The sequence below is a fragment of the Geospiza fortis genome, unplaced genomic scaffold, assembly GCF_000277835.1.
Source record: "Geospiza fortis unplaced genomic scaffold, GeoFor_1.0 scaffold396, whole genome shotgun sequence".
In the NCBI taxonomy this organism is placed as follows: domain Eukaryota; kingdom Metazoa; phylum Chordata; class Aves; order Passeriformes; family Thraupidae; genus Geospiza; species Geospiza fortis.
In genome coordinates this window covers 1,235,840-1,246,578 of record NW_005054345.1, presented here as the reverse complement: position 1 = coordinate 1,246,578, position 10,739 = coordinate 1,235,840, and the positions used below count along the sequence as shown (strand labels likewise).

Sequence of the window (10,739 nt, the reverse complement as noted above, 5' to 3'; positions counted from 1 at the left end):
CAGCAGAACTGCAGCAGTGCTGGTTGAGCATGGATCCCCCCACACCCTGCACTTCTGCCAGAACAACAATGCAGCACAGGGAATTCATGAAAATCCCTGCATTTTCATCAGGCCTACATCTGCACTGTCTTCATCCAAATTCAAGAGATTAGCACATCTCAGAAGGAAGATATCCAGGAGATCTTGAGGTATGTCAGAACACCTAAAACCTGTGTCACCATCTTCAAAAGACCAAATATTCCGTGACTAAAAGACAGGTCATCCAATGCTCTGTGAACTTGCAAAACCAACAGCTCAGGTTTGAAATCCCTGGCCATAAAGTTATATATCAAATATCCAAAAGTTGTTTCCTTGCAGGAAAGAACTATGGGTCTGATGGAAACACCCTGCAGATTACACTCAGCTCATCATCTGACAGATGAACCACACTTCCACAAACAAACAGGGAAAATGCTAAATACTGTATCAAAAAACCTCTCAGTGCAGGCAGAGACAAAAGAATGCTTTGTCAAGTGGTTTTCATTTTTAATAGAGAATAAATGGAATCTGTAGTAATAGCAATCCTCATCAAGATTTAAAACCAGAGGATGCCAACCTCTTCGAAATGAGCCTCCCCTTTCTCTATAAAGTGAATCCATCTGTGCCACAGAGACCTTGCACAGACAAATAAAGAAGTCAGCACAACATGTGGAAAGTCTCTAGGGATTAGGAGCACTGCCACAGGAAAAAAGAAAGTACTGCCTGATCTGCAAAGCAGCATCTGGAGGGAGGTCAGAATTGAAGGACAACTCTTCCCAGTAAAACCCACTGAAGGAGAAATACAAAATCCTCACACCTTCCTCTTGTGGTCAGCTGTCTACAGATTAAACACACTGACAGAAAGCTACTTCAAAGTTCTTTTAACAGCCTGTACATGAGAAAGAGCTCCCCAAGACACCACCTAACACATCAGGTGAGATGAATAACACTTGAAAGGTCACAACTATTATAAAGAAGCAAAACTAAACACAGAAAACATCAAAGAGTTTTCAAAACAGGAACCAAACACCAAGAGAACACAGCTTATTTTCCACAAGAGACACTGAGGGAGGGAACAAGGATGAAATACACCACTACTTCATCATATCAAAATTACTGCATTTGCTGAAGAGAAGCAACTGCTCTGTAACAAACCCTCCATAAGGAATTGTTAAATCCCTCCTCCACACACACAAATTAATATATGAAACCAGCATGACACTTAATGCCAAACCCACACCACTGAAGGTATGTGCCAGCCTTTCTAAAACAGTGCTTGAACTGACAGAGCTGACTTTGGCATGGAACAGGAGGGGATGCAAAGGACACAAACCTTTAATTGAATTACACCCTTGCTTAAAGATCTGTGCTCCCCATTCTACTATATTTGTACTACATTTCTGGCACCCTCACTTCAGTGAATGAACTGTGCTATTCTCTGATTTCCAATGTGTCACAGACCTACACAGGATGCAGATTGATTATGTGAAATACATGATTAGGAGTATTTATTTTTTTGCCTTTGGAATAGCTTTGTAATTCCTACCAACATTTAACACTCAGCCTTGTTAAAGACTAAAAAATAGCAAATTTAAGTTGAAGCATTTCAATGTATGGGATAGCAGAGGAGCAATTATTTCTGACAGATTGAAAACTTTTTAATATTATGACTCCCATTATTACTAATTTTTTTTTTGCAAACTTAGTCATAACACAACTGTTGTAAGTTATTCAAATTGCTTGAAGTGATTTTGACAACCCAATCAATGTGTACTTAGCATTTCTTCTACAACAAACTGATGCACAACATCACCTGAAAAACAATTTTTAAGACAAAATGTACTTGCTTTTCTCTGTTCATCATCTTTGCAGTTCTGGAGTTTTTCATCAAAGAGCTGAAAGAAAGAGATACTTGTGAAAATACTGAAAGTTTTATTTTTCCATATAAAATAAGACAGAAACACTGACATTTCAAAACCAAAAACATTTAAAAGGATAAAGTCACACAACCCTGGTATTAGGATCCAAAGCAGTTTTGGCCTGGTATTTCTTTACAGCATTTGTGATATAACAGATTCGTAACTAATTTCTCACATCATCCCATCCTGCAAGAGATCTCACAGCTAACCCTGACAATTCTACCATGATTTGAAGAAAAAGATGAGGTTAAAGAACATACCTGAACTCATCAGAACACCCCCAGCTGCCTTTCTTCTATTTCAGCAAAAACCTTTACCCAGAAGAGCTTCAACTCTCATCAACCCTTCCAGGTACCTTGATTCAGGTACATGATCCAAATCATGTAAGCACATTTTTTGGGGAAGATATGACTTCCTAGCATTAATTTAAATTTATTTTCTTAAAAGTGGGATATGAGATGCAACAAAGCAAAGTGAAACAAACCCTCACTGAAAAGCCTGCATGTGTACTTAACACAAACTGAGCTGAAACAGTTAACAGAGGCCTCTGAGGGCACTCTAAGGTGCACACACAACCATGAAGTTGCTCAAGGAAGAGAAAAGACCATGGGTAATGCTGGAAGTTCATCACATCCACCCCTGTAGCTTAGAGAAGAGGATGTAATTTTTAGGAAGTGAGCTGCAGCTCTCCACTCAACTGCCTGCCTCAAACCTACTCATGTGTTCCCTTTCCCCTGAGGGCTGATTTCTACTTCTAAAAATAGACTGTGATCTCGGTCTCTGTCCATCCTCAAACTGACTCATCTTTCATTATTAATTAATTTCTATCCCCCCTCCCCTCAGCTGGCCTGAAACAACAATTAGAATGTGTAAAGATGTAAATACCTTCTGTCAGTGAAGTGATGGCTCCAGAGTGGCAGAAAAGACAGCTCCTGATCAAGACTGTGCAGGGCAGCTCTGAATTTTGTTTGCATCTCTCCTGCCTACCTTCATTTTTGTTGCTGTGCTCATCCCCCTCTCCACCCTACCCTCCAACTGAATTTTTGCTGAATATCCCACATGCAATACTTGCACATTATATCAGGGAAAAAAATCCAACCCAGCAGAACTGAAGCAATTTAACATCCATGTTAATCAGCTGACTCATGGGAAAAAAGGTGTCCTGAGCAGCAGCAAAAAGTGTTTTTCTCAATAAGGTGAGTACTGAGAGATATGACCCCATTGTTCCTTGCAGTTCCATCTATTCTTACAATACAAAGTTTAAAAGAGCTGTATTGTACAACACTCCTACAGAATGCTTTCACTCAAGGACAGAGCATGGATTATCCAGCACCACTGCAACAAAGTCTGAAACTATCTGCAACTGTAGTTACACATCACTTGACAAAATCTTCCCAAGATACACTCTAAAATGCTATGAGAAACACAATGACTTAATTATGTTTTAGCACATTTAACCTTGCCGTTTCCATAAAAGTTTTATAGAAAACAGAGCCTTTCAGCCACTGTAAACCATTTTATTTAAATCTGCTTCTATAAAAATAGTCTATATTTATATATAAATATTCTAATTTTTAACAATCCTGAGAGAAAGGCATTTTCATCTTGACTGACTCTCTGTTGAGCTTCCTTTCAAGCTGGCCTTGAAATGCAGCCTGACAAACAGACCCCCAGCACAATAAATGCAGCATTCAGTTACCAACCTTCAACTGGTCTATCAAGATCTGTAAGTAAGCATCAGCCTCAGTAAGTTTCTTGTCAAAATCATGAACGCTGGGAACAAATCCTGAATCCACACCCTGCAAATAAACAAACAAACAAAAATAAAATATTTAATTAGTGTCTCAGAGGAGAAAAAAATACAACAGCAATATGGTTTTGCCTGCCATCTGACTGAGAAAATGCTGCCTTGCCTCTCATCCTGCCACGTGCAAACACAGGCACACAGCTGAACACATTTGGCTTCTCTCTGCAGCTAAATCAGTAGCAGTAAATTGCTCCACATTTTCAGAGGGGCTATAATCATCACACACCAGAGTATTTCATTACTTACGATTGAACAAATCCTCTTAAATTACACTGATTAAAGTTTCTTTGTAAAATATAAAGGAGAATTCACATTTTTCTGAGGACTGTCTTGTGATTCCATATCCTTACACTTCAGCTAGGGAAGCCCAAATCACACCCAGTGGGATAACTGCACTTTTCACACTTCACACAGTATTGCTCAACTCACAGCTCCCTAGCTAAGAACTGCTAAATCTTTTCTTAAATACCTTTGATCTGAAAAGTTCAAAATTATTAGTCCTGGTTGTCCTGGTTCCTTTACAGCTATAATCATTTGCATCTTTGTCACTGTATCTGAATTTTGACACTTAGTTGCACACCCAGCACCAAGGACAATGTATCAGTGCAATGAGAATGATTACTTTCATATTTTCTTGCTTGGAAACTTGTTTCTCCTAATAATACAACGCTCAGAACACACTTCTGTATATAACAAAATCCCTATCTCTAAACTGATACATCATTTAGAGTCTTTTGGAGCCATCATTTGGGTCTTTACATTTAAAGACCCAACCAAATTCCCACTGGGATACCACATCTTTAATTAGAGGAAAGAAAATAGAGGATTCTTGATCACTTCTGCCTTCATGCACATATGCTATGTAAACACATTAAAGGTTTATTTATATAATACCTCTAATGCAAATAGAACTGAGAAACAAATACTGCAGTTGGAAAAAATTGTACACTGTAGGATAAACATATATAGGAGGGAAAACCCACGAAGGATAAAGAAGCAAACATCAGTTGTAAGAGAACATAATCCTGAGAACATCACAGCAGTCACAACTTTGCTACCAGCCTCAATATTTTCACACTGATCTCAAACAGGACAACTTCAAACTCTGCTGAAACCATCAAGTGCTGTTTGAACTGCTGAGCATCTCAAGAGTCTGAGCATGGAAAGATCAACCAGTGGGGAAAAACATTCCACAGGGAGGAAGATAGGCAATCTGTATTTGTAAAATTCCACATTAGGGTAACATTTTCTTTGGCATTGTTGGCTCTGTCAGAACAGACAACTTCTCTTATTTTTGTATGATACTGGGCCATCATATTAAGAGATTTATTGATGGCTCTCTAGAGGTGTGAGCATTTTTGGGCAGCAGTGGAATGACTTGCACAGTATCACACACAGCCTAAAACATAAACCCAGCTAGTGACTGTAGAAAATATTATTCTTTATCCATTTGCTACAGATGGGCATGCAGATTTTGACAACAGCTCTACAGGAGTACATCTATCCATACAGCTGGGTTTGTAATCAAAAAAGACACTTCACCTGTATTAGACTGCCAACACCAGCCAAATTTAGAAATAGAGTTGTGAAACAAGGAGGAGGGAGGAGAAGACAAGGGGAAAAAACCCATTTTGACTGTGACAAAAAATAAATTCAAAAAGCACTGAGTTTAACAAGTTATTGAAACAACTAATAGGCAGAAGGGAGAGTGCTCTCAACCCAGCAACTTTTGACTCTCCCTCAAACTAGTTTAAATTACACTGAAACTACATCTGAAATGATGTGAAATTAGTATTCAATTTCCTTGTTGAAAATGGAATTGTCTGTACAGCTACCAGCAAAACTCTTTAGTTCAGCAAATGATCCTGCAAGCTCAGTTAAAAATTCTGGAGGTCAGGTTTCATATACCAAACCACATACAGAAAATTTCTGCTGAAGATACTACACACAGAAATATGGTTTACTGTGCATGTTATCTGTATGCTGCATCAAAATGCTGATTTTTATTCCAGTCCTCCCTCTATGACTATGAACATGTAACTATCTGATATTTTTAGTGGTGGCTTAAAGATAAAATGTCATTCTTAAATTCCAGGCTCTTAGAACTAAGGGAAAAGCTGATCAAAACATTCAGTGGTACAACTGAGCAGACACCCACACAAAATACAGAGTGAAAATTGTAACCTAAGAAGTTCTATTAGAAAATTAAAACTTCAAACTGTAAAGAGAAAGCCATAAAACCAGGTAAAGTGTCAAGCTAAACATAACAGAGATGAAACATGAGAATAATTTTGCAAAGCACAGGTACTTAAAGCTGCAGCACGTCACTAGTTTGCTCTTGGGTAGTTAAACTGAAATTTTATAATCTTCTCAGAAAATTTATTAATCTGTCTTATATGAGATTAGGTTAATAATTTAAGTTCTCACATAGTTTTAGAATTGAAAACCAAAAGATACTTGGAAAAGTTGAAAAGAGCAATACCATAGAAAAAACAGTCTGGATAAACAGCAAACAAAATCAATCAGTATTTCAAACCCAGCAGTAATTTAGAAAGAGGAGATATACAAGTGCACATTTGCATAACAAATGCTTATTTCTTGATCTTTTGGTCTCTCAAAGGTAACATGGGGACCCTTTCTCTCCTTCCCTGCCATGAAGGAAATGAGGCTTCAAAAGGAACAGGCGAGCAGAGTCACTAGGATGGAATTTAACAGCTTGGTAAACTTGGACATCAGGAGTCTGCACATCTCAACGAGCAATCAAATTTTTATGAGGAACTTGTAAAATACACTGCTCACCTATTCACAGGCTGACAAAACAGGTTGCCTGCAGATATTGTTGAACCTCCACCCTTGGAGGGCAGAGCTCCAAACTCAACTGGATTTGACCTTTGACAACCTGATCTAAGTACAAGTTTGCCTTGCAGTAAGAAGTTGCTTGGAACAGGTGATTTCCAGAGGTCTTCTCCAGCTGAAGTCTCCTGTGACTCTAAAATAAGTATCTTCAAAGAACAGGAATCCAGACTATTTCTGATCTTCAGAAAATACACTGACTCTATCTTATTGTCAGTACCTATCTGAAGTAGTATAACTTGTTTTTCCATTGAGTAACTACATCTATTTGTAAATACACTTTATTAACCTCAAATAAAGACTCTGTGTTCATGTAAGTTTAAAAGAATTAACAGATTAAACAGCTGCAGAAAGGAGTCATTTAAAAAACTTTAGTCTGACCACCACCTTCCAAACCAAGAAGTTCGGTGTCAAAACAAGTAATTTGATGTCTGACTGCCCCCCACCAAGAGGGAACAAATATCCTGATACTCAAACCATACTGATAAAAGAGAAGAAGGTACCATAGCATTCTTTCCTTCATCCTCCCTCCCTCCCTCTAACCACTTCTGGAATGTCCCTCCCCTTCAGGCCACAGCAGAAGCTCAGGGCCCTGACTCTCCAGGGCACATCTCAGTGCCGGGGTGGGCAGAAGGAGGCAGGGCCAGCAGCACTGACCAGCCCGAGATCAGTGGCCTAGGGGGATCTTTGGGATCCCCAGTGATGTGGAGTGACCACACATGATGGTTTTCCTAGGAAAGGGTTTCCATGCTGCTCCTGAGTTGAGTAAATAATGTGCACGCTAAGAGTCCTGCAAAATTATTCCCTTCACACACAGCCCTTTATTTTGGAGGAGGTAAACAGAAGGGCAACAACAAAACATAACCTAATTAAAAATACATATTATGAGCCTTATTTTCACTACAGAACTGCCAGCACCAAGGGAATTTCATGTTGTTTCCTTGTCCTCCAAATTAGAAGTCACACATATCTCTAATGCATTTGTATTCAAAACTTGTCCATGCTGAGAAGTAATTCAGCCTAATTTAAACCAGTTCTTTCAAACTCAGATGGGATGAAAAGATTGTATCCTCCTTAGAAGAAGCATACCAGAAAAATTCAACTATATTTCTCAAATAAAAGCATTACCATAATAGCTTTCCTGGGGGTGGAAGGCAGAAAGCTGTACAGAGTGGAATTTCTTATCTTTTTGAAGACACTTCTACATTCTTCATCTAATTAGGATTCCAAATCCAACAAAAAATTCCTGTGTAAGTTAGTTTGAAGGAATTAATAAAAATGTTTTCCTTTCATCCACAATATCTCATCAGAAACATATCCCCTGCCTCCATGCTTGATTTTGATGAGTGGGACATTGCCTGTAAGGACCACTGACAAAAAGTTGAAGAAAAACAAGAAATGAACTTGTAAGTCACTAAACAAGGGCACTTTTGTGGCAAAAATAACTCTATTTTTTTCCTCTGCTAGATTTTTATGCAATATTTGAATCTCAGAATGTGTTTGAAAACAAACACATATAGGGTGTGGAAAGCATATGACCCTTCCAAACAGATGACTGCAATTCTTAGAAGAATAAAAAAAAGGTGCTGCTTTGCAAAACACAAAATGCTTAGCAAAGACTGTGTACCTGTAGATACTATCAGATCTTCAAGGAGAACAGAAAGTTCAGAAGACAGAAACATTTACACACTGATGTAAAATTCTCTCTTTAAAGCATAGGTTACAATTCTGAAACCTCACAAATACTAAGTATATCTTAGAGTCCCATTCCTTTGCCTTTATAATCTATAATCAGTGCAGACAATGCACATGTTCTAGGATATTCACTATCCTGATTATTTCATTAGTAAAGTGTGAAAAGGGCAGCATGGCTGCCAACCCTATGCCCTCCCACTAGTACTTGAAAAACATCTACACTGGATATACTCTTAATCTAAAAGAGCCTGGATTTACTTTTATGCAAGAATTCTTGACTCACAAAAGGAGCAGCACTGAAAAGCCAGTTAATAACAATATAATATACTTCAGAGTGTGATATAGTTAACACACAAGGAAGTTTTATTCCACCTTGTGTTCTTGCTCGCAGCTTTAGAAAGGTCAGAAAAAATCCTGGTTAATGTGGTACTAAGTGAACTGCTACTAACAACATTTCATAAACACTTTGCACCAGCATAAATGAAGGGGAAACAAATCAGTTCTCCTGCTGTTCACTTTAGCCTTCCCTCTGCTCTTTGTTTTGAGTCAGCATAAACATTTACCTTGTCACATAAACAACTCAATGTGGAAACTAATCAGGGTTAAAAATAAATGCAGAGAGAGCAGCAAGAAAAGCAATTTTAAGTTCCAAAATCCACCCTTCTTGTCACACTGCCTCTTCCCTTTTGCTAGGAGAAGTGGGACAGGACTGCTTCCAGAAGCAACACCAACTCCTACATTTTGGGGAAGCCATGGTGTCAGCCAGTGTTTAAACCATTGAATCTACTCTTCTCAACAGCCAGCACAGATTCACTTATTAGAATCAAGTTTTCTTATCATTTGCTACTTAGGAAGTAAACATCTTGTTTAAATTATGGAATTATCAACCTACAAAGCAATTAATTTTCACTTAATTCCTTTCACTTCAATGGTGGTTAGAAATGGCTCACCTTCCTTTGTCTCTACAGAGGCCACTTAGAGGCTGAAGTAAATTAGTGTAGATCAAATAAGGAAGTTACTGTGCTCCTAAAAGACATGAGCTATCCATTACAACTCACGAGACAATTCCAGAGCCAAATTCCACTGCCCAGAAGTACTTGTAGCTTTAGGGTGCTGCCAGGGTGCACCTGACAGACAGCAAGGAAAGCAGGACAATGTCCTGTCTGAATGGCACTGCTGCTTGACATAAGATGCTGCTGGGGAACTGAAGAAAATGTGAGATAACTTATCTCCCCCGACAAACATGAAACTTTAGCAACAACATGCCTTCACCCCAAGCACACCCTCTCCCTTTGGTCCTGTGGGTATGAGGCAAGTGCTGTGCTGCCACTGCAAAGCCACAGGCCTGCTAATGCCACAATAGTAACAATGTGGGGGGATAAGGGGAAAAACTCTGCGGGGTTCAGAATGGCATTTCCAGTAGTATCACACCATCTGTTCAATGACTTTTCCACAGACAAAGCTAATACTAGAACTACTATGTGTATTTTTAGCAACAGCTTTAATACAAGTGCATACGAAAACACAGCACACTTCAGTTTCAAAATTTAAACAAATCAGGCTTCAAGTGTATCTGAAACGTTTCCTCCCCATTGTTGTTCCCTGTGGATACAACATTACTAATTGTCAGCCCTCTGGATAGTTTGGGTCCCTTTATACATTCTATGTATTTATGACTCAGTTCCTTGCCTGTAGCTCATTTTAGGCTTGGGGGGAGGGGGGCAGAAGAAGTGTGTTTCATTCTGTGTTTTAAAAACATTTCCATTATAAATAGTGAAGGACAGCACAGCAGAACATTTAGGCAAAAATAAAACCAGCAAGATTAATCAGACTAGAGAACACAAAGACACCACTTCACCTCTCCACCTCGCATTAACTCGTAATCCTTCCTGATTTGGTTCACACAGCACACGAACCCCCTGGGGTTTGGTACAGTTCTTCACAGCCCAGATGAGTTCTTAGTACAGTGAAGTCAACTTTAAATCTGACTTTCAAACTTGAACACTCCTGTACCAGGACAGGCAGACTGAAAAACAGCATGGAAATACGAAAAAAAGACTCTGAAAATATACAACCTTTTGGGCAAAACCAGCTGCCTAAAGGTTTTAAGTGACTGTGAACCACATGTTTAGTTAGCGACAGAAACTAAGAGCCTAAGAAAATGCTTTCACAGAAAATAATCTCTGCCGCGGCACTCGGACCCCGCCATCCCGCTGAGCCAATAATCCCCCAAAGAACCCGTTCGACTGTTCTGTCCGAAGGAAAAGGAAAGCGAAACAACACCAAGCGCACGAAGCGCCGTTTGTTCAGAGGCCACTGAAGCCAAGGCGTGTCATGCATGCGGACAGAGCATCCCTGCGGGCACACGGACAGAGCATCCCCGCGGGCACACGGACAGCAGCATCCCTGCGGGCACACGGCACCGGGCGGCTCTCGCTGCCTCCGGA

General features: G+C 39.4%; 1 protein-coding gene across 3 annotated transcripts in view; it reads right to left on the bottom strand.

Annotated features, from left to right (window-relative positions):
* OSBPL9 (oxysterol binding protein like 9) overlaps positions 1 to 10,739 on the bottom strand; it is a 48,664-nt gene that overhangs the window by 19,959 nt on the left and 17,966 nt on the right. For all 3 annotated transcript variants that reach the window (XM_031058535.1, XM_005422941.3, XM_031058537.1), the window contains exons 4-5: positions 3,641 to 3,736; positions 1,866 to 1,913 (exon numbers count right to left, since the gene is read on the bottom strand). In XM_031058535.1, the coding sequence (XP_030914395.1) occupies positions 1,866 to 1,913; positions 3,641 to 3,736 (144 nt within the window). The remainder of the gene's footprint in view (positions 1 to 1,865; positions 1,914 to 3,640; positions 3,737 to 10,739) is intronic.